Genomic DNA, 23,960 nt, shown 5'->3' with positions numbered 1-23,960 from the left:
TCCCTAACAGTCGCCCCCTCCTCTTCAGCCACCCCACCACCCTCACTTCTCCACCTTGGAGACTAGTTGCTCCCAGACCGCTCCCTCCTTAAACACCTTAGCTTTGGCTTGGCTTCCTGGCTTCTGCCTAATAATAGCTCTTTATCACATTAGGGGCCTCGGCAAAGCAAAGCGCCGCTTTCCTCCTCCGACTAATTAGAGGTAATTAGCATTGCCTTTGTGTCCCTGGCTTTCCTTGGCAGCTCACTGGAGGAGGGGTTGGCAGGGCTCCCTCTGTAGGACCTGCCAGGCAGCTCCCCTTGCATCAGCAACTACAGACTTGTCCTTCCCTCCTCCCTGTGGCTGGCAGGGATGGCTAAAGGAACCCTGGCTGGGATGCCTCTTTGCCCTTCAGGCTCTCCCACTCTAGGATTTTACCACCCCAGGGTTCACCATGTGAAGCTGTCCAGGACAACCCTCTCCGTGTTCCAGAGGGTGTCCCCGGTTTCTAGGACTTAACAAAGGGTCTGCCACAGGATACGCAGTCGGTAACAGCACCAGTAGTGACAAGTGCCACCATGTGTCAGGTGACCTACAGAAGGTCCCAGGAGGGACTTATTTGTGCTCACGGTTTAGACAGGTTTCAGTCCCCCAGGGCCGGGAAGGCCCAGCGGGAAGCTGTTCACAGAGGGCTGGATTGGAAGCAAAGGGTAGGGAGGAGTCAGGAGCTGGGTGTCACATTCAAAGCCCTCTTCCAGTGACCACTTCCACCAACTGGACAGTCCCTCCTAAAGCTTCCACAACCTCCCAGCACCCCCATCTGGGAAATGAATGGTCAAGAACCTGAGCCTGAGATTGCAGATTCAAGCCGGAAACCCAGGGAAGCTGCCTCAGAGCCTAGGCCCTCAGCCACGCATTTGTGCCATTTGTGTTCCTAAACCTCCAGAGCCTCGGCAGCAATTTGCAGTCCTGCCAGCACGCCTGTACCCACACGGTCTCCTGCCCATGCCAGCCCACACGATACTGGGGTTATTGTCAGTTTCATTTTACAGAAATGTGACACCAGGAAACTCTAATGGGTTTGTCCTAATGGGCACAGAAGGGGTCCTCCGGACAGGCAGGTGGGGCAGTGGCAGCCAGGCCAGGTCTCTTGCAAGGCAGCAAAGGGGAAGTGCTAGGGTCCATTCCTGCTCACATGGACCTGGTGACTGGAGTGCATACTTTCAGCCAGTAGTCTAACGAGACTGTGATGATTGACAGTATGTGCTGGGAGCGGCACTGTGTGTTCTAAGGCCACAACTTCTACCCGGCATCACTCAGGGAAGATGGCTGCTTTGTGTTAGTGATGCCTGACCCTACAGGGCAAGGCTCGGCCAGACAGCTGGGGAGATGGTCATGAGCTGAAAACCTCAGTCAGCACTAACTGTGTCGCACCCAATCCTGACCCACCTTGCCCCTGTATGGCCTCCCCTCTGCTGGCGGTAGACATGGAGTGCCAGCAACAATGACCCCATCTTGGGTCTCTATAGAATTAGCAGCTGAGGGACTGTGCTTGAGAGGCCTGGACTAGTCTGTGGCAGAGGAGGCTAGAACTGAGGGCTGTAGGTACTGTGGCCCAGTGGAGTCAGCTGTAGCGACAACACTGGTGCTGCCCTTCCTACCTGCCTGTTCCCATGCAGCCCAGACACCAGTCCCACCCCAGGATCCAAAAAGGCTCAGGGAAGCAGCTCCTTTTTGTCCATAGAGAAATGGTTAGTGCTTGCCCCTATGGGTCTGAAGGTCCTGTTAGCTGCAATTCAGATGTGATAGCTAGAGCTGAAGCAGCCTTCTTGGGCTCCCAGATGGATCAGGCCAGCTAGCTCCCATCTTCATCTCCCCTTTGAGAAAATCTAAAGTAAGAGAACACATGTTTATGCAGCACGCACTATTTGCAACTTCCGGTACTCTCCGGCCCCGTTGAGAGGCGATGCCTTGGCTCAGTCAGCCAAGAATTTCCACAAAAGCATGAGGGTCTGAAGCATGAGTTCAGAACCCAGGTGAAAATCAGTCAGATAAGGCAGTGTTTTGGATGGAGGGCAGAGACAGGAGGATCCCTGGTGCTTGCTGGCTCCAGGCTTGGTGAGAGACCCTATAATCAAAAAATAAGGTGCAGAGTGATTGAGGAAGACACCTGACCTTTCACACACACACACACACACACACACACACACACACACACACACACACGGGGAGTGCCGATTAGGAAAAGACACTCATACTCTTACAAAGAACCCAAGATGCATCAGGAAGCACCACTACTTCCTCCCTGCCTTGGCCCACCTGAACTGCTATACTCCAGTGCCTGGGCCTAGATGATGTGCCATGAACTGACAGTTATTTTGCTTATAGTGGTGGCGTCTGAGATCCAAGGCCGTGGCACTGGTGTCTGATGGCAGCTTCTGGCTGCATTGTCTCATAGTGGAATGACAAGCCAGCCTTGTAACAAATCTGCCCTCAGGGAGACACCACTGTCCAAGCTTGAGGCAGAGTCCTGAGCTCTGACCATCTGCCCAAAGCTCTTCTTCTCAACACCATTGTTTTGGGAGTTAAGTTCTCAGCACAGATGGGCAAGGAGGGGGCGAAAGGGGGTAGAGAGGTGGTGGAGGTCAGTGAGCTGTGAAGAAACAGAACCTTACGGGCTGTGACAAAGCTTTATTTCCAACTTGGGACGTTTCCTGGGGAGTTACTCCCAATGTTGAAGACAGAAAGACCACCTTAGGTCCCATGGCTACTGCGAGCAAACACTGAACCCCTCCTCTGCCTGCTAACCAGCAGTATGGGCCTTCATGCCCCAGAGTACCCACATACTTGGAAAGCCAAACCCCGTACTCCAGTGTGCTCTGGATTTGAGAACCATTGCTAATTGGGGTCCTGGGGTGCTGAGGGTGGAGCTTAGCCTGGATCCCAGGGGAAGGGTGGGCCCTGCACACCATGGTCCTCACTCATGGTCTCCCTGCAGGTCAATGGCCACTTGGACTATGCCAAACAAATGGATGTCATCCTGAAGGCTGTGGGCATCCGCACCAAGCCAGGATGGGGTGAGAAGGGCCTCCCGCTGGCCCCTGGCAGCCTGCCCCAAGAAGAACCTCTCCCGATAGCCACAGTCTCTACAGATGAGACCATCCACCAGGACGGGCAAACTCAGGAACCTGTACCAGGAGAAGACAGTCTCAAAACCACCATACCTTCCAGTGCCAGCCAAGCCCAGGTGCCAACAAGGCTGGACCAATCCACAGAGTCCTTGCTCCCTACTCCTGCCACCCCGGCAGAGGAAACCCTGATCTGCAGCCACGGTGTGGGTCCCAATCCACTGGGCTGCCCTGACTGTTCCCATGGGACCCAGGAATCCTGTGCAGAGCTGGACTGACCCCAGCAGGAGCCTGAACTACCCCTCCAGACTTCTTCTGTATGCAACGTCCTCTAAGCTTTCAGGCTCCCAGAGAGTTCTGGAGGTGGGGAACTTCCACAAGTGCCTTTCTTAAACTGGAGGGTCTAGGGAGAAAACACTGGCTCCCTGAGCAAACACTGGCAATAGAACCTGCCAGGTCAACCCAGCTCTAGATCAGTATAGGCTCCTGCCCTCCATGTCCCACCCACCCAGAGGCCCAGAAGTCACTGTGGGACTGGAGGTCCCCATGCTCTCTTTTCTCCAATCTCAGTGGAACCAAAGTTCTGCTTGCTTCTATCCCCAGGGCTGCCCACCAGCCCCAGACTCCCCCAGTGGGGCATGTCGGGGTGCCAATGAGAAAGTTTCTTCTCTCAGCCCTTGGAAGGTCCAGTCAGCTTTGTCCAGGACAGATGTGCAGGCTATGCATAACTGTGGAAGTAAGTGAGACATAGATGTGACACGTGGCGCCCCATCCTGAACTTGATAAACACGGTGATCCTGGATAGAACCATATCAAGAGGAATAAAGGCAGAATTCGCAGTCAGCACAGTGAGAATGGAGCCTGGTGGTTGGTGAGGATTACACAGGGAGGGAACAATAAACACTGAGTATTTATCACACCTAAGGGTTTTTCTCTTGACCTTCATGACTACCCTTAATTCCATGCCGGGGAAACTGAGCCTCTGTGTAATTAGGAAACCTGTTGAAGGCCACATCAGTGAGGGAGTCACCGTCAAGTCTATCCAGTGAGACTGATGACCTAGCTCCAAGGCCCTGCCATCTACATCCTTGAGGACCCCCCTCTGTGTTTCTCCCACCTCCTCTGGGTGGCACGGACAGAGGTGAGCTGCCCCCATTGAGCATGTGGAGAAATGAGCCGTGTAAGGCTGTGGGTGTCACAGTTCAGAAACTGGGTGCTCCTCCAGTGTGTGTCACTTACTCACTTTGTATAAACACCTACCCAACACATGCCGCCTTCAGTACAAACTGTCATGCCCGCTTGGAAAAGTGACAGTGATTTGTTGGGGGCCACAGGGCATGCTAGGCACAGAGCCAGATCAGAGTCCAGGACACTTGGGCGGAGACCCTTACAAAGCTGTCAGCCCAGCACCCAGGGCTTACAGGACACAGTCCACACACAGCCACTTCCTTCAGCTGGTTTTTATTGAGTCCCTCAGGCAGGCCTAGAGGCGAAGGAGAAAGCCTTGGAAGCACCAAAGCCCTGCTGCCAGGGCCCAGTTGAATATGATCAGCACCAAGGAGAGCTCCTGGTCACACTGGGAGAGCCTGGGAGCCTGGGTTGATGAACACTGGGGCCTAGCTCTGCTGAAGAGAAACTCGGTGCAGAGAAGCATGGAGAGTCCCCTGCCCTTACCCATGAATGCACGCCCTGTGCCAGAGCCCACATGCATGCCTGTGGCTTCACCCCCAAGCCAGGGACATCCCACTTCAGCTGTGTCTGCCCCTCCCCCCCAAGCAGCTGTCCTTTTTTTCAGTGACCCTAAGGAGAACCAAAAGAGGCAGGATGAAGGGCTATTCTGCCTCCATCAGCTGCTTCCTCTCAGGGAAGCCCGGGGTGGGCGAAGCCCACCCTTGAGGTTGCACAAGATCAGTCACCAGCTCCTGGGCCTCTAGAGGCAAAACAGCAGGATGGGACTGGAATAAGTCCCTGAGTGGTAGGGTCCCCACCCAGCAAAACAAGAATGCTGGGAGAACGAATTAGGGTATGGGAGTCTAGGCTGGAGGAAGACAGTGGGGCTGAGATGTGACTCAGTGAAGAGCACTTGCCTAGCGCAAGGCTGCCCTAACAGAAAACAAGGAGCCCTGGGGACACGGTTGATAGAGTGGTTTCCTAGATTGCAGGAAGCCCTGAGTTCCACCCCTGGCACCACATAAACCTGCGGTGTGGTGCATGGCGCATGCCTGTGATCCCAGTACTTGGGAGGTAGAGGCAAGAGGATTAGAAGTTCAGGGTCATCCTCGGTCACATAGGAAGCTTGAGGGAACATGAATTACACGAGACCCTAGAACAAGTGAGAAATAAAAGCAAGAAAGGAGAGATAAGAAAAAAGAGGGAGAGAGAAAGAGAGGGAAGAGAGGGAAGAATAGAGGCCGGGAGTGAAGAACACTTGGCCTTCTACCAGAGCCAGGACCCGGCTGACCAGGTCCTGACCTGGCAACCGAATTTGCCACCTACTGACCATTCACATTGTCTTACAAGTTGGCGTCATTGCTCTCCCTTGAGACCTGTGCCACGCCCCAGAACTTCAGCATACAGTTGAGGAAAGGGTCGTGTTTCTGGCTGCCCAGCTGCCAGCCTAAGGCGCTCATTAGTGTTGCCCCTGGGGGGACTGAAGGTCCGGCAAATGCAGGTGTGAGGAAGCTCACGAACAGACAGTTTTGATTGAGCACATCTGCAGAGGGGTGGGTACTTTGAACAAACTCCCCAGGGCCTATGAGAACCCCAATAGCCCAAAGATGGCACTTCGGATAGCAGGGGATTGGGCCCAGTCAGGAACTGGGTGTCTAGGTGGACACATTCCTCCCACACACCATGAGAGAAAGGGCCGAGGATAGATTGCTTTCCTACTGACCTGAACCAAGCGGCCCCAGCCACACTACACAAACCACTAACGACACTGCACTGGAGCACCCTACAGAGATGTTTCTGATCACCCCTCATGTCAAGGGGCCTGCAGCAAGAGGTGGGGGCTAGCTGAGGATACCTCATGGAGCTCAGCAGACTCACGGAAGACCTACCATATCCCAGTGTTAGGGAGAGTGGGCTGAGGCCCCCTGGCTGTGGCTCTCCTCCGGCCAGCTCTTGACTGGTCAGTTCCTGGGGGGACTGAGCGGGAGCTGCTTTATCTCAGGCTCCACAGAGTCCTTGACGAAGAAGTTGACCACAGTCGTGGCCCTGGTGGGTGGCGGAGGGTCCCGGGTTGCCTCTCCAGGCAGCAGAAGCTGGGCTGTGAGCTGCAGGCCCGAGGTGACCCCTGAAGCTGAGTCTGAATCGGAGTTCGGTGGCAGAGGCAGAGGCAGCACCTGCTGCAGGCTAAGGCCTGGTCTCGCACCACTGTGAGAGGTCCACATGGAGGGGGAGGCAGGGCTGGCCCGGTGCTCCGGGGGACAGTGGATGCAGGGCAGGAGCCTGCCCAGGGCCCTCTTGAAGTCCCGCATGAAGAGAGGGTAGATGATAGGGTTCATGGTGCTGTTGCAGTACCCCAGCCACGTGAGGACATCGAAGAGGCCTGGGGAGATGCAGTCACACACGGCCTGTGGGGGAGAGGACTCATCACACCGTGTCCAGGGCCGGGGCCCAGGCTACCCCACCCAGCAGGCATGGGGCAGACACACAGACACAGGCACCACACAGGAGCCATCCTTCTCCCTCCCACCTTTGCACAGTGAGGCGTGGTGTCTTCTTCGGCCAGGCCTAGACTCACTCCACCCTCACGGTCATTTTTTACCTGAGCTATGTTGGCCACAAAGAAGGGCAACCAGGTGATAAAGAACATGCCCAGCAGGACACCCAGGGTCAGGCTGGCCTTCAAGGCCTTCCTGCTATGCTTGGTGGCCAGACGCCTACTGTCAGCGGACTCCATCCCTGGGCGTGGGGTCCTGGGCACCTGTGGAAAGGAAGGCCGCATATGTTGGCTGACCTTAGTCACAGACTGGACCTCAACCCTAATACTAGACCGAGTCCTAGTAGGCCAGCAGTTCAATGAACCCTGATCCTTAATTAATCCCCAACTGAAGCACTAAGCCTGACTCCAGTTCCTTACTGAACTGGCTGCAGACTGAGTCTGACATGAATGCTAAGAACAGTGCAGCCCCAGACTGAACTCTAGCACTGCCCACAGATCCTTGTGCTACCACAGTCCCAGGCTGAGCCTCCACTGTGAACCTCTACAGAGCCCTGATCCCGGTCCCACACTGCACCTTGTCCATGCAGCACTTCACAAGTCTGAGGCAGTTCAGATACAGGGGTTGAGAGCTCTGAGTGAGCCTCCTGCAAGGCGACGTGCGTCACAGTGTCGCTCGGTTGGTAGAAAGCTTGCCTAGATGCAGGAAGCAAGCCTCGGACTCCATTTCTGCTACCTCACAAACTAGGTGTACAGGCACGTGCTTGGAATCCAAGCAAGCTCAGAAGTTGAAGGCTACCCTCAGCTTCAAAATGGCATGAGACCAGCCTGGGCTAGAGGAGACTCAGTCTCAAAAATTGATAGATGGAAGCCAAGCAGTGGAGGAGACAGGAGAGCAGTACATGCCTTTAATTCCAGCACTTGGGAGGCAGAGGCAGGTGGATCTCTGCCAGTTTTCAAGGCTAGCGGGGTCTAGAGGAGGCATTTCAGGACAGCCAAAGACAGAGAAACCCTGTCTCAAAAAAAAAAAAAAAAAAAAAAAGCAGTAACAATTAAAAGAAAAGAAAATATATATAGATAGATGATAGATACATAGATATATAGAGACAAATACATAGATAATAGAAGATAGATAGATGGATAGATAGATAGATAGATAGATAGATAGATGATAGACAGACAGGTGACAGGTAGCTGACATTCAACACAGACAGGCATCGAGCACAGTAAACCCCATCACCTCAACACTTCAAGACCCGGTTGCACTTGAGAAGAACACCCACGGCCGAAAAGCAACTGTTTTGTACAGCCCACAGATTCTCTGTACGTTTTGAAATTACGTTTTTACCATCATGCTCCACAAAACAGAAGTGTCTCTTGTCGCTATGTGCCCGAAGCAAACGGTTGTGATGAAACCTCGTTCTAGTAGAGGGGTAGAAATGCTGGATGCTGACCTTGGCGCTCCACACCTCCTTTCCATCCTCTTGATGGATGCCGGTGGGAACCAGGGGAGGAGGAAGGTGCCACTCACCCGGAAACCACAAGCACATGGAGAGGTCTAAGCTCGACGCTTCCACCTGTAACCAACTGTGCCAGATTGTTATGAGGCATGGAGTGAGCCTGTGGCGCCTTGAACTCTGTGACCCCTTTGAAAATAGAAGAAACCTCCCCAGAAAAGAATACTCATAAAATGTTTATTTTTGACACGTACAAAAAAAACAAAACAAAAAAAAAAAACAACACAGGGACTGCCACCAAGCCTGACAATCTGTTTTCGAGCCCTAGGGGTAAACTTGACCTCCCAGTTTTCCAAGCTCTACCTCCTAAATGTTGGGGTTACAATGTCCTGCCACAGGTGGTTTATGTGGTGCTGGGGACTGAACCCAGGCCTCCACACGCAGGAGGGAAGCACTTGCCTAACTAACCCACGTCTCCAGCCATCTTCTTGCCTTACATACTCAGGTTTTGGATCCAAAGATTTGTCCCAGCTTCATTCTTTTTTTTAATTAATTATTTTTATTAATTATAGTTATTCACTTTGTATGCCCCCTGTACCTCCCTCCATCTTCCCAATCCTACCCTCCCTCTTCCCCACCCGTGTCCCTCTCCCAGTCCACTGAAAAGGGAGGTCCTCCTCCCCTTTCCTCTGATCCTAGTCTATCAGGTCTCATCAGGAGTGGCTGCAACTGTCTTCTTCTGTGGCCTGGTAAGGCTGCTCCCCCCTCAGGGGGAGGTGATTAAAGAGCAGGCCAATCAGTTCATGTCTGAGACAGTCCCTGTCCCCATTACTATGGAGGCTACTTGGATACTGAACTGACATAGGCTACTTCTGTGCAGGGGTTCCAGGCCATCTCCATGAGTGGTCCTTGGCTGGAGGATCAGTCTCAGAAAAGACCCCTGTGCCCAGACTTTTTGGATATGTTGCTGTCCTTGTGGCACTCCTGTCATCTCCAGATCTTTCTATCTCCCCCTTCTTTCATAAGATTCCCTGTACTCTAATCAAGAAGGAGGACTCTGGCTAAGATGCTCAATCTCCATTCAGAAAGGCAAAGAGGATGGACATTGGAGGAAGGAGAAAACAGGGAACAGGACAGGAGCCTGCCACAGAGGGCCTCTGAAAGGCTCTACCCTGCAGGGTATTGAGGCAGATGCTGAGACTCATAGCCAAGCTTCGGGCCCAGCTTCATTCTTTTTCTTTTAATTTCTTTTCAGACATGTAGCCCTGGGCATGTATGTATTCCAGGCTAGCCTCAAGCTGGAAATACCCCTGCCTCAGTCTCACTAGTGTGCTGGCATAACAATCAAGTTTCAACATGCCAAGCTGGGTTCTGGAGGCCACCAGTGGTGTGATGGCTGTGGGGAGATGCAAAGATCATGGGGAGGCAGGAAGGGAAACAGACTCCCAGGCAGTCCTCCACAGATGGAGAGTGGGTGGAGGAGGCAAAAGCCCGGGTCTGTCAGAGCCAGGGAGCTTCAAAGCCAGAGTAATGTGCTCTCTCACACAGGAGCCCTCCTATGCCTAGCTCCCTGCCAACTGTGCTGGCAGAGCTGAGGCCTGTGTACAGTGCTAGGACCTCAGCTCTGAGCTGCCCTCCTGCAGGACTCAGGAATGGGAGTTGAAGGACAAAGAACATAGTAACGGATTTTTCAGGTGAAATCCTATGATATTACTATCAGGGGCAAATTCACAAAAAAAAAAAAAAAAAAAAAAAAAAAAAGAAAAGAAAGAAAGAAAGAAAGAAAGAAAGAAAGAAAGAAAGAAAGAAAGAAAGAAAGAAAGAATAGCCACCTCAGAGAGGCCCGGATCTCCTCCCCTTGGCCTTGAAAGGGTAGCAGAGGAAAAGCTGGACCTTTAAGATGGGCAGCCTGCTGCACCTCACAGCCCCATCCCACACCGGCTCTATGTACTTGAGAAAAAGCCCCTTGCCTACCACTGTAAATTGAGAGAGAGAGAGAGGATTCTTAGCCGCTGAGAGAGTGCAGACTGTTTGTGCATGCACAGAACTGATGCCAACAGCTCTGACTCTTCCCAGTAGCCATGCCCACCCTTGCTAGGCCTCACTCTGTTATCTGTATGTCCCTTTTATATGTCTGTGGCACGCACCAGGAACAGAGGGTGGCTTGTCCAGGGCAACCTGGCATTGCCCTCTCAGCCAGCAACCCCACATGGACACTCCTGTTCAGCTAACAACTGTATGCATGGCATAGGCAAGAATGAGTGTAACAGCCAGGAGGTGGTGGCACACACCTTTGATCCCAGCACTTGGGAGGCAAACTCACAGGTGGATCTCTGTGAGTTCCAGGCCAGCCTGGTCTACATAGGGAAAGGTCCAGGACAGCCAGAACTGTATAGTGAGACCCGGTCTTGAAAAAAAGCAAAAAAGACAAAACAAACAAAAACAGAAAGACAGAACTGACTCCTACAAGTTGTCCTCTGACCTCCACAGGCATGCTATGGCATACATACCCTAACACACACACACATACACAAAATGAATACACACACAGTGAATAAATCATTAAAATGTTAATGTACTTGGCTAGGGGTTGGGGATGTACCTCAGTTGGCACAGTGCTTTCCTAGCATACAGGTCAGCCTGGGTTCCATCGCCAGCACTGCCAGGAGTGGTGGTGCATTCCTATAATCTAGCTCCAAAAGGTGGAGGCAGGAGGATTAGGAATTCAAGACCCTCCTCTGCTACATAAGTTCGATGACAGCCTAGGCTACGAGACCTTATCTCAAAAATAAGTGAATAGGCAAGCATTCTATCAACTGAGTCACATACTCACCACTAGTATCCATTCATTCATTCACTCACTCACTCACTCATTCATTCATTATCTTCTTCAGACAGGAGGTCAGTGGCTAAGAGCATTTGCTACTCTTGCAGAGAACCGAGGTTCAGTTCCCAGCACCCACATAGCTGTTCACATCCATCAGTAACTCAACCTCCAGGGCATCCAATGCCCCCTTCAGGCCTCTCCAGGCACCAGGCATGCATGTGGTACACATACATACGTGTAAGCAAAATACTAAAGTACATAAAATAAATACAACCTTTTAAAAATTAAAGTACATAAGTAAATGAGGAACATGGTGGCGTGTAGGGGGGAGGGGGTGTTATAAAGTGAGAGCGACAGCCAACCCAGCAGCACAGACAACAGCCCAGCAGTACAGACAGACAGCCCAGCAGTACAGACAGACAGCTCAGCAGCACAGACAGACAGCCCAGCAGTACAGACAGACAGCCCAGCAGCACAGACAACAGCCCAGCAGTACAGACAGACAGCCCAGCAGTACAGACAACAGCCCAGCAGTACAGACAGACAGCCCAGCAGTACAAACAACAGCCCAGCAGCACAGACAACAGCCCAGCAGCACAGACAACAGCCCAGCAGTACAGACAGACAGCCCAGCAGTACAGACAGACAGCCCAGCAGCACAGACAACAGCCCAGCAGTACAGACAGACAGCCCAGCAGCACAGACAGACAGCCCAGCAGTACAGACAGACAGCCCAGCAGCACAGACAACAGCCCAGCAGCACAGACAACAGCCCAGCAGTACAGACAGACAGCCCAGCAGTACAGACAGACAGACAGCCCAGCAGTACAGACAGACAGCCCAGCAGTACAGACAGCCCAGCAGCACAGACAACAGCCCAGCAGCACAGACAACAGCCCAGCAGTACAGACAGACAGCCCAGCAGTACAGACAGACAGACAGCCCAGCAGTACAGACAGACAGCCCAGCAGTACAGACAGACAGCCCAGCAGCACAGACAGACAGCCCAGCAGCACAGACAACAGCCCAGCAGTACAGCCAGCGTGCCTCCATTGTGTAAAAGGCACTAAAGCCAATCGCTGATTCTTGAGGGCCTGGCACAAATACATAAGTACATGAAATGATGGCAGGAAATGTGCCATAAGTACTGGAGCGTGGTGGTGCAAGGCTGCAATCCCAGTATTCGGGGAGGCAGAGGCAGGCGGATCTCTGTGAGTTCAAGGTCAGCCTGGCCTGGAGAGTGAGCTCCAGGACAGACAGGGCTACACAGAGAAACCCTGTCTCAAAAACAAAAAGGGCACTGTTGATCTCATCCATCTCATAGGCAAGTGCTGAGGGTTAAATATCAGGTAACACAAACGGACGGCACAGCTCCTCCCGTGAGCGCCTTGTAGGTTAGCTGCCATCCTTGTAGGTTAGCTGCCGTTGGTGAGCACCGTGGCAATTCTTTCCTTGAAAGACTGGAAGACAGAGCTCCCCAAAGCCATCTGTCTGCCACCAACAGGAGAGGAGGGGGACCTGTTGTGCACCTACTAGGCGCCAGGGCCTCTGCATATCACCTCCCTGCCTCATGAACATGCCCCACTGTGTATCACCTCCCTGCCTCTCTTCGGCCCTGAGATTCAGGGAGGCAACAGGATTTCTCCAGGGTCATTCATCTGTGACAGGAGCAGGCAGGACTGAAAGGTGGAGACACTGAATCTCTACTCCAAGTCCCCAGGTCAGCACAGCCACTCTGCAGCCACCTCCCCCAGCAGGTATTTCTGTGACTGTCACCTCTGAGGAGGAGGAGGAGAGATGGGGGTGAAGTGAAGACTTGTCACTTAGAGGGATGTGCAGTTGGGAGGAAAGGGCAGAGGTGGGAGGAAGACGGGGAGGAGGCAGAGGAGGGTGAAATCAGGGAGGCAGAGGGGAGATGACAGGGAGAGGAGCACCAAGGGGGGAAGGAGGAGGAGGAGAGCCGGTTAGAAGCTGGGGATGAGAGAGCAAGATGAGGAGGAGAGGAGCGCCTGGCCCACCTTCCTGTCTCCCTCTGTGAGGCTGTGCACCCCCACTGCTGCCCAGTACTGCCCAGCAATGGTCTTGACCCTCTGGGATCACCCAAGGATATCCCCCTCTATCCAGTTCTCTCTCTCTCCTGCTCTCCCTCCTTCCCTTTTTCCCCCCTCCCTGTTTCCTCTGTGTGTGTGTGTGTGTGTGTGTGTGTGTGTGTGTGTGTGTGTGTGTAGACAGGGCCTCACTCAGTAGCCCAGACTGTCCTGGAACACACTAAGTCAATCAAACTCGAGCTGGCCTCAAACTCGAGCAATCCTGCCTCAGCCTTTCTCCCTGCTGAAATAACAGGCCTACACTACCAAAGCCCTATTTTTTTCTCTCTCTCTCTCTTCCCTCCTCACAACTCTGTGCTTGGCATTATCTCCCTGAGATACCTTATCCCCATAAATCTCCCTGATACCCCAATTCTAAGCATAACTCCTCTCTCCCGGCCCCTGGGAATGCTGGGAAGGCCTAGTGGGAACCACTGTATGATCCAGGGGTTTGTTTTGTTTTGTTTTGTTTTGTTTTGTTTTTAAATCCGGTTTTCACACAGAGGCATATGTGAATCAGCAGAGTGATATCATGCTGGTCAGCTCCCATGCTGTCCATGCTGGGGTCTGGGGGCCTGCTCCCACCTCCCCTCCATCTGCAGGGAACTAGGAGGTGTGCTGGTGAGGGAAGAGAAGAGAGAGAAGAGGCTGATCCTAGAAAGAGCCCACACAGCCCTCTCTGCATCCATCCACTCCAGTCCTGTGGATCTGAGCTCTGAGACCATCTCCACCTCCAGGCTGCAAATTCCCTCTCTGCCTGTCTGTTCATTTCATGCAGAATCTCACTGCATAGCTCTGGATGGCCTGGAACTCACTCTATTAATCAGGCTGGCCTTAAACTCACAGAGACCTATCTATCTCTGCCTCCCAAGTTTGAGTGCTGGCGTTAAAGGTGTGCACCAGCCTGCCTGGCAAGCTACCTCATTAGGCAGGCCAGCTCAGGAGGAACAGAAGCAAGCCCCAAGAGGACAGACAAGGAGTGCCAGACCACACACAAGCCCCCACAGGCGGGCAGTCTCCAGTCCCTCAGGAAGCAGGCCCACAGAGGGCTTGCTCTGAGCCAAGTGGCTTCGAAAGTGGGGTAGTGGTGGGTCTGGTACTGCTTCAGCAGCCAAGAGAACAAGCTTGGGACTAGACAGATGGCACAGAAGTTAAAAGCATGCACTGCTCTTTGCAGAGGACCCCAGTTCAGTTCCCAGCACCCATATCTGGTGGCTCCCAACTGCTTGTAACTCCAGAATCAGAAGATCAAACACCTCTGGTCCCCAAAGACCCATGTGGCAACACACATACACACACACAATTAAAAATAAAATAACAGTGTTTTAGAAAGAGAATGAGGCTGGACATAGTGGCACATGCTTATGATCCCAGCACTTGGGAGGCAGAGGCAGGTGGATCTCTGTGAGTTCCAGGCCAGCCTGGTCTACATAGAAAGACTATCCCAACTTTCCCCCCTCCTCCCAAAAAATAGAGAGAGAATGAAGAAGCTTTATAGCAGGATTTTAGTGGAAGGAGGGGGAAGGAATAGACAGGCCTCTGGCTTGAGAGCTGGGTGGATTATACTATCTCTGAGGTATGATGATGGCTTTGGGGACAGAAGGGACATCCTCCAGCCTTCAGCTGTAGGGTTTGCTATAGCAGCTCTGCCTAGGCCTTCAGCTACACACAGAACATGGCTTTGGGAACTCTCCCCTGATCTAAGCTCCACCCTCTTCCCCTCCTGCTAGTGCGTAAGGTCAAAGCCTAGGCCTTCAGCTACACACAGAACATGGCTTTGGGAACTCTCCCCTGATCCAAGCTCCACCCTCTTCCCCTCCTGCTAGTGCGTAAGGTCAAAGCCCATCTCCCCCAACCAGTATAAATTCAAGCAGGGCAGGACTGCTCCACAGGAGAGAAAAAAAAAAAAAAAAAAAACAGCAAAACACAGCTCCCGTACACACCAGATACTCATGCCATTGATTGGGCTAACAAATTTATGTTACAAACAGCTTAAGGACTCAATCCATAATTGAACGAGCCCACAGCATGTGAGCGTAGGTAGCCGTGTAAGCTACGGTGGAACCCCAGGCCCCCTCTGCAGCTCTGTGTCCATTTCCTCCCAGCTCAGCACTGTTCCGGGTGCTGAAAATACAGCTCCTGCCCTCTTAAAGCTCCCTTCCTACCCAGGAGAAGCCATCAGTCAATCATCTGTCAGCTGGCATGATGTTTGCAGGTGCTGGTGAAAGAGAGCAGCAGGCCTGGAGAGGACCAGGGGAGAGTAGCAGTCCCTACTCAGAAGCATGACAGTGGAAACTGGAAGACGGGACAGAAGTTGAGGGAGGACCATGTGGAAAGGAAAGAGGGAACAGCCTGTGCAAAGATCCTGGGGCAGGAAAGAGCTCAGTGATCAAGGCATAGGAAGGAGGCCAGAGTGGCTGAAAGAGAAAAAGCAATCAAGGGGAAAAGGAGGGAATATAGATAAGAATCAGGGAGTCTTGGGACAAGAAATGTAAGGCCAACAGAGCATAGCTACATGATGGGACTGGTCAGTTAAATGGTTGCTATAGTAACTCAGGCATCGATAAAGGGACTCAACCCTAGAACAGCATGAGATGCAAGATGCCCAGAGCCCGGACATGTGTCACAGGTCCAGAGGACTGGGTATACAATGTGAGGGGCAAAGAGGCATCCAAGCAGCTTACAGAGCTCCTGGCCCACAAGACAGGAAGAGAGATCACCATTCACTGACATGGAGAAGACCCTGGGGCCAAGCCTGGAGTCTGGAAAGTGTGGAGTTCTGTCTGTACTTGGGCAGGGCTTGGCCTAGCAGCACCTAGGTGGTTTTTCCAGGCCCGAGACAACTACAGAGACCACTACAGAGGGAACGAGGGAAAAGAGCAAGAGGGAGCCAGGTCGGAGCCCCATGGGGTAGAGAGCCCTGGCAGCTCAAGGCTCAGGGAGGACCCGGAAGCAGTCAAGAGGGGGACATGGTATAATGTCACTGATCATTCTGAGCTCTCTGAGCAAGTATCACGTAGCCATATCTGCTCTTTCCGAGCCTCGTTTCCCCTATTGTCCAGCAGGGCTGAGGGAGTTCTCAGCACAGGTGCCTGACAGAGTGTGCTCAAGCCAATAGTGTGGCCACAGGAGGCTCCTGCGCGGGTCCTGAGGTGACCAGGTGCCATCCTACTACCGGCTGACTCACCTCACCAAAAGAACGTCTGTGTGTGGGCCCTGCTGGGTCCAGGGAGCCCAGTGGACCAACTTCCGACATCCCGGATCTCTGGTACAGAGCGTCCTCAAGGATTTTTCAGCTACAGGTGAACATTTCAAAGCTCACAGAGCCAGCAAGAGGTGCAGCAGGTGGAGGCACCTGCACAGAGCCTGGCTCTGCCGCTGGCTCCCACGTGGTGAGAGAAGAGAACAAACTTCTGAAGATTGTCCATTGTCCTCCTCACCCCTATCATGGCATACACATGTAATGATAATAATAATAATAATAATAATAATAATAATAATAATAATAATAATAATAAATCAAAGCCAGGAGGTGGTAGCACACATATTTAATACCACAGCTGGGGCCCCTCTGACATCTGCGACTGCCCATGCAAGGGGTACTGGTTCTCCATATCTGGAAGAGACAGGAAGTTTCCTTTCTAAACACATTCATGAAAGTAAAAAGACAAATGAGAGGGTATGAGGAAAACACCAGCTAGAGACGACTCGAGAGACTTGAGATGGGGTTTAGGGATGGGAGAGACAGGAGGTCAGACTGACCCCCCCACCCCAGGTGATTCCCTTTCCTTTACAAAATCTCCCTGAACAAGGGTGGAGCTCAGCAGCAGACCACAGAGGAGCCTGGGCCACAGTCAATCAGTATCTTCAAGAAGCTTCCGTTTATATTTTTAATACTGTTTTCGTGTGTGTGTGTGTGTGTGTGTGTGTGTGTGTGTGTGTGTGTGTGTGTTTGTACAAGCCATCTTTCATGGAGGGGGTCTCTGTGGGGTGGCCGAGGAGCAGCTCTGCAGCCCTCATGCAAAGGGCATGACACACAGGTAGAGGTCAGAGGTCAACAATAGAAGTGGGTTCTTTCCTTCCACTGTGTGGGTTCCAGGGATAAAACTTGGGTCCTCGGGTTTGGTGGCAAGTGCCTTTACCTGCCGAGCCTCCTGGCCAGTCCCTTATCTGTTCTAAAAGGAGATTTGTGTGTTTGTGCTTCCTTGCTCACTCTCTCTCACACAGAATCCAAGAGGCAGCACCAAATGCCTCGGACTTAGGACTGTCTGTGGGATTCCTGGCTTGTTATGTGGGTACTGGGACCCAAGCTCTAGTCTTCATGATTCTGCAGCAAGCTCCCTTAACCGCTGGGCCATCTGACATCTTTGCTGAGTGTAGAGACGTCATCTGTTATCACATATTTGCACCAGAAACACTGACTGTAGCTCAGTCACTTCCAGGATTCCTCGGGAGAAGCCCCCTGCCTTTGAGGGCAGAAAATTCACACAGGTGTTGTCACCTCTTAGCCTCAGGTCGACAAATGGGAAAGTCAGTGACATCATGACAAGGCAGGAACGAATCACCAGGCAAGAATGAAGTAAGCCAAACAAACAAACAAAAAACAAGGAAAACATCAAAGTTCCATTCTGCCTGCATCAGGACCACAGACAGCTGAAGGGACTCTAGAAAGTTCTCAGAACATGGAGGAAGACAGAAAGGGCTGCAGCCAGGACTCCTGCCCACCCCAGACACCACTGCCCTAGATGACAGGACCTTGGAAGATCAGGTCTCCCTCACAGCATTGCAGCCTAGCTGCTCTGCAGGGCTGCCTAGAGGCTGATACCTTCCCCCCTCAGCCTAGTCTCTTGCTGTTCTGTGACCCCAAGGGTACCCCCCTCCAAGAACCTCCCTCACCTGAGGCTACAAGACACCCATGCAGAGCCCATCTGGGACCTTTGCCAGGGGCTTCGATTTAGAGACCTAAGTCTCAGGAGCTCAAGCCTGGTGAGTCTACATCTCAGGGTGAACATTAGCCTGGAGCCCAGTGTGGCCTGGATGGCAAGAGCAGCCATCCTTGCTTGAGCTAAAGGCCCTGCCCCAGCTGGGCATGGTGGCACACACCTTTCATCCTAGCACTTGGGGAGGCAGAAGCAGGCGGATCTCTGTGAGTTGGAGGCCAGCCTGGTCTACAAAGTGAGTCCAGGATAGCCAAGGCTACACAGAGAAACCCTGTCTTGAAAAAAACAAACAGGGGGCTGGAGAGATGGCTCAGAGGTTAAGAGCACTGCTTGATCTTCCAGAGGTCCTGAGTTCAATTCCCAGCAACCATATGGTGGCTCACAACCATCTATAATGAAATTTGGTGCCCTCTTCTGGCATGCAGGTGTACATGCATGCAGAACATTGTATGCATAATTAAATAAATCTTTTAAAAAAGAAAAAAACAAACAAAACCACAGAATAAATAAATAAAGGTCAGCCCTGCCCCCTCAGCCCTGCCCCCTTTATAGGTAGTTATTAGCTATGTGTACGGGGGGTGGGGGTGGGGGGGTCAAAACTGACCTAGCCGCCTACAGCCCTCAATTCAGGGAGCCAGCATGGCTAAATCAAATAATTTTGGGGCTGTGGTGGCAATAGCAGCACGGAGGCAATGGACCTGCAGGGTCAGCCTGGGGCGAGGAGGGCTGAAAAGGAGTTAGGCAAGAGAAGCTGCAGGAAGAAGCATTCAGGCAGAGGGAATGGCAAAGGCAAAGACCTTGAGCCAGGAATGGTGGTGCACGCCTATAGATAGTCCCAGCACTTGGGAGGCAGAGGCAGGAAGATCCCAAGTTCAAGTTCACCCTCAGCTACATCGAGAGTTTGAAGTCAGCCAAGGCTACATGAGACCCTCCCTCAAAGTAAAGCCCGAAATCTTGGCATAGGATGAGGTTCGGCAACTTTGAGGACCGTGATCAGGGCCCTGAGGCTGGTACAAGCAGAGGGGGAGAGAGGGAGGGAGGAGAAAGGGAAGGTGGAATTTGGCCTGGAAGGACCCTCAGGCCATATCCTGAGATGGGCTCTCACCTTTCGGTGAGCTAGGTGAGGTTTGGAGCAGGAAAGCAGCATGACCAACTTTCATTTCGGTCACCCGAGCTCCAGTTGGGAAAGTGGGAGCCAGTAAAAGTCTATCGAAGGTTCCCTGCTGAGAGGTGACAGTGGCTTAAACTAGGGACATGGCAGCGAAGGTGTGCTTGCTTATTTAAAAGGCAGAGCCAACAGGCCCCAAGAAAGGAGTGTGAATATGAGGGAGAGAGAATGCTTTCTAAGTTTCCCACATGTGACACAGGATGGGGCCTGTCATGGAGAGGCATGCCAACCTCCTCCTCCGTATCCATATATAGCAGCTACCCCACCACAGTCAGAGTTTGAAACTCATTAGAAAGGCAGAGCTAGAGGCCTTGCAGGATCAGCAGCAAGCGCTTACAGTGAAGCAGTGACCCCGTGGCCTCCCCCACGGTTGTGCATTCCTCCCCAGCCCGAAAGCCATGCCTCCCAAACGCACCCCGGGTACCTGCAAGGTTTCCGAGGCCTGGCCACCCATGCCCGTGGTGAGCGAGGCCACCTGCACCGCCTGCTTGCGGGCAGCCAGCAGGATCCTGCAGTAGGTGAAGCAGATGGCTCCCGAAGGCAGGAAGAAGGTGACACCGGACGCCACCAGGACAAAAGGCAGGCTGGCCAATAGGCGGCACTGGCCGGGGGCAGGTGTCCGAGCGTCGCCCAGTTCGTGCCAGCCCAGCAAGAGGGGCAGGAAGGAGGCAAGCGCCGCGAGGCTCCAGGCCCCCAGGATGAGCGCCAGGGCCCGGGGGGCCGTCATGCGCAGCTTGTAGCGCAGCGGCGAGAGGATGAGCAGGTAGCGGTCCAGGCTGATGAGGCAGAGGTTGAGGATAGAAGCGCTGCAGCACATGACGTCGAAGGCGGTCCAGAGCAGGCAGAGGCCGCGCGCGAGCACCCAGCGCCCGTACAGCGCGTTCAGCATGGCCGGGGGCATCACCACCAGCCCCACCATCAGGTCCGACGTGAAGAGCGACACCAGGAAGAAGTTAGACGTGTTGCGCAGCGCGGGCTGCGTGCAGATGAGCGCGATAAGCAGCGAATTGGCGGCCGCCGTCAGCACGATGACCACGCAGAGCGCGGCGGCCACCCAGCCGCTGCCCCCTGGGGCAGGCGGTGGCCCGGGGCTCCAGGCCGGGGTGCTACTGTTGACAGGGCCGGGCTCTGGAACCATGGGGACTCAGGGTTGAGGCCCAGGACGGGATGTGGTGACTATGGGGACAGCCAAAGGAAGAGGAAGGAAGCTGGGTGAAAAACAGCACCTCAGAGAAGTAGGTGACAAAACGGGGTCCTCAGGCCGCCGAGCAACGATTAAAAGAGGTCAGGGGGGGACTATAGGGGCCACCTGGAGCACTCGGGTAAAAAGTTTGGGGAGGGGTACCCGATGCGCCAAGTCAATCAAAGTTAGGTCGGGGTTAGATGAGAGTCCTAGGGTGGACTAGAACCAGCCAGGATGGCATACAGTGGGGGTGGGGCTCCCGGCCAGAGGCACAGTTGGGGAGGTGGGAGCAGGAAGCAGACTCGCTCCCTCCGGCGGGGGGCAAGCTCCCTGGAGAGGGTGGGCGTGTGCGTATGCTAGATGACAAGCTGCCGCGCCGCGCCGCGCGTGGGGGTGGCAATAGGGTGGCCCAGGAGCAGGAGCGCCGCGCGGGGACGGACAGCAGGTCTCCTTTCGCCGGGAGGCACCGCGGGATCCGGGGTACCGGAGGCCGCGGACCGGGGCCGGGCCAGATCTGGCCGGGGAAAGCGGCTTGGCAGTCGAGCCCACGGCGGCGCTCCGCCCTCCCGGCCGCGCCGGCTCCTCCCGCCCGCGCTCCCTACCTGGGCGCTCACGGGCGATCCGCTGCCGGCGACTGCGGCAAAGGCGCCGCGGGGCCGGAGGGTACGGGCGGCGGCGGGCGGCTCGGCGGCCAGAAGGCTCCCGAGCCGGGGGGGACGGCGCGCAGGAGCCCGCGACGCTTCAGCCGCGCGCGGTCCCCGAGCCTCCGAGCGTGCGCCCCGCCCCGCCCCGCGGTGGGCGGGCAGAGCCGAGCCCCTCGGCCGGGAGAGCCGGGTCGCGGTACCCTAGGCCTGGGGAAGGATGCTCGGAGCGCTCCCGCGCGCCCGCAGCCTCCACACCTCCGCCTGCGGCTCCCCTGCCCACACGTGGAGATGACGGCGCAGGCAGAACTCAAGGAAGGGGGACGGGGACGTGACCTGTCTGTACCCGGAGGCTGCTCCCTAGAGGGGTCGAGCCACTCACTGTGAGAGTCACCACGCTTTCAGAAGGAAATACAGAGCAAGCCGTTGGATAACCCCCTGAGCCTCTGTTGCTGGGTCTATGCAATGGGTAAATAATTTCTGCCGTTCACCTTTAAGTCACGGCATCCGGTGCCCCAACAGCATGAAGGTCCCTCCCTGACCTGTTGGTGAGGGCTTTAGAAATCTCCAAGCCATAGGAAGGGTAGTCACCGCAAGCAGAGGGGCAGGGCATAGGAGCTCCTAGCGATGACCAAATTTCCTTGGCACCTAATAGGTACCAGGTACCGCTCTGGCCAATGAGACACTACGTCAGATGTTGCTGCCCATTTGCAAACTTCCATTCTAGCAGAAGGAAACAGGCAAGAAACGGGGAAAGGGAACAAAAAGTGGTCATTTCTACACAGGAGAGAGAGAGGGAGAACAGCAATATGAAGAGAAGCTGGTGGGTGTCTTTTCCGAAATAGAAACACCTCCCACTTAGAAGGGCTCATTACGTTCATGGCCTCTGTTTGTCCCGGAATAACTCAGCTCAGATTCCTACCCAAACCACAATGCCAAAGAGAAGGTGTTAAGCTGAGGCTCAGAGAGGTCAAAAGAGCCTCTGCGGAGGTTACCAGCACCAAGCAGTCAAGTGGGAAGTGGAGCTGAAATCCGCCAGGTGCCCAAGGCAGAAGGAGCCCAACGCAGGCGGTCATGCTGCCTCCTGCCCAAACCCTCAGAGGGAGAGTACCCGCTCACCCCTTAGCCGCTATGGAACTTCGAGCCCACAGGTGGGTGGGGCCGGCGGGCAGCAGGCGAAGGCCTGTCCCCATCCCCCACTCCATACTGCATGGCCTGGGGAACAGAATGGTACCCCCGGCTGGAGAGTCAGAGACGCCGGCGCCGCTGCTCAGTCGCCCTGCACATTTGGGCCAGCAGCACCTGATCCTTCAACCCCTTTTTCTCTTCAGCCGCAGTTAGCTGAATGCCGAGTCTGAGTCACGTGGTGTCCAGGGAGATTAAAGGAGCTCGGTGTGATCTGACCGCTTGACTGTGCGTGCTGTGTCGACGGTAGCTGTTGGCTTCTGCGTTCCCCCATTGGGGTTCCAGCCTGAGGTGCCTCTCGTAGCCCAGGGACGCCTAACCTGAGCAGCGGTAGATACATTCCGAGCTCAGAAATCTGCGTTTGTAATCACGATCCGTTACTTGATCTAAAAAGCTGGCAAAGGTTCTTTTTACTTTCTCTACTTGGTTGTGAGCTGCCAAGTGGGGGCTGGGAATCAAAGGCAGGTCCTCTGCAAAGAGGAGCCGGTGTTCTTAACCACTGAGCCAGCTCTCCAGCCCCTAGCAAAGGGTTTGCTTTGTTTGGGAATTTTATTATGTTTAGTTAGTGTGTGGGTGTGAGTGTGTGTGTGTGTGTGTGTGTGTGTGTGCCTACGTGTATGTGTGTGGAAGAGGGTAGAGTTCTCCTCTACCTTGTGGGACCCAGGGATGGAGCCCAAACACCGGTCATCAGGCTTAACTGCAGGCCCCTTCGTGCCCAGCTGTCTTCTCTGCATGGGTTTCGTTTGTGTGTGTTTTGTTTGTTTGTTCGCTTGCTCGCTTGCTTGTTTTTTGAGGTAAGAGCCTCATTATATAGCCCAGGTTAGCCTCAGAGTTTCCATCTTCCTGCTCAGTTTTCTGAGTGTTGGATGACAGGCGTGACCACCATGCCTGGCTGCAAAAGGCCCTTCGGTTCTCCATGCTGTGATATCAGGTAGCAGAAGAGGAACCTGGCAAGTTTTAGCTGCATAAGCAGGGAGATAGAATATGTCCCTTGCTTTGTTTTTTCTTTTCTCTGATGGGTTATGTTCTTCACATTTGACAAAGAAGACACAATCGTTTTATTTGTCTGTTTGTTAACTTGCTTGCTTATTTTTCTTTTATTTGTGTGGCTGTTTTGCCGGTAGGAATATATGTGCACCACCTACTGTAGTACCTAGGAAGGCCAGAAGAGGGTGTCGGAGCTCCTGACAGACTGTTTTCAGCCACAATGTGGGCGCTGGGAACTGAACCTGGGTCCTCTGCAAGAGCAGCCAGTTCTCTTAACTACTGAGCCACCTCTCCAGCCCTGAACACATGATCATGTTAATGCATGTTGCTCATTTTAGGTGACCAGTTTTTCATGACTGTTTGTTACATATTGATCTACACCATGCCATAATTAAAACCTTTCTTTTTTGGCTCTGCAGTAGTGCACATGCCTTTAATCTCCCAGCACTCAGGAGGCAGAGGCAGGTGGATGTCGGAGTTTGAGGCCATCTTGGTCTCCAACCAGAGACAGAGAAATCCTGTTTTGAAAACAAAAAGTTTATATTTAAGACTGGGCCTGGGATGGTGCCCCCTTGTGCTCACACTGTTAATACCTGAGTTCTTTCATCCCTGGTGTCTTGGAGGGAATGGTAGAGCCTCCTCACCATCACAGGTACAGAGGGGCTTTTGAGAATTTTCAACCCTTTCTTGGTTGCTCTGGGCCACTGTGAGCTG

At 53.7% G+C, this 23,960-nt stretch overlaps 2 protein-coding genes across 14 annotated transcripts in view; one reads left to right on the top strand and one right to left on the bottom strand.

Annotated features, from left to right (window-relative positions):
- Positions 1–4,026, top strand: part of Tmco4 (transmembrane and coiled-coil domains 4) — a 76,069-nt gene extending 72,043 nt beyond the window's left edge. For all 12 annotated transcript variants that reach the window (XM_060379192.1, XM_060379198.1, XM_060379196.1 and 9 more), the window contains one exon: positions 2,978–4,026. In XM_060379192.1, coding sequence (XP_060235175.1) covers positions 2,978–3,385 — 408 coding nt within the window. In that variant the 3' untranslated portion in view covers positions 3,386–4,026. The remainder of the gene's footprint in view (positions 1–2,977) is intronic.
- Positions 1–20,388, bottom strand: part of Htr6 (5-hydroxytryptamine receptor 6) — a 28,850-nt gene extending 8,462 nt beyond the window's left edge. The window contains exons 1-3 of one of the 2 annotated variants that reach the window (XR_009590540.1): positions 19,675–20,388; positions 6,877–7,035; positions 6,167–6,682 (exon numbers count right to left, since the gene is read on the bottom strand). Coding sequence is in view for 1 of the 2 variants with exons in the window: in XM_021630740.2 (XP_021486415.1) it covers positions 6,239–6,682; positions 6,877–7,035; positions 19,675–20,388 (1,317 nt within the window). In the remaining variant the exon portion in view is untranslated. Of the gene's footprint in view, positions 1–4,552; positions 6,683–6,876; positions 7,036–19,674 lie in introns of those variants that run through there. The other variant, XM_021630740.2, reaches the window with a different exon arrangement.
- Positions 20,389–23,960: the final 3,572 nt, after the last annotated feature.

This window comes from Meriones unguiculatus, chromosome 3, assembly GCF_030254825.1.
Source record: "Meriones unguiculatus strain TT.TT164.6M chromosome 3, Bangor_MerUng_6.1, whole genome shotgun sequence".
NCBI lineage: Eukaryota > Metazoa > Chordata > Mammalia > Rodentia > Muridae > Meriones > Meriones unguiculatus.
The sequence above is the reverse complement of the archived record's forward strand: the minus strand, read 5'-3'. Positions and strand labels throughout refer to the sequence as shown.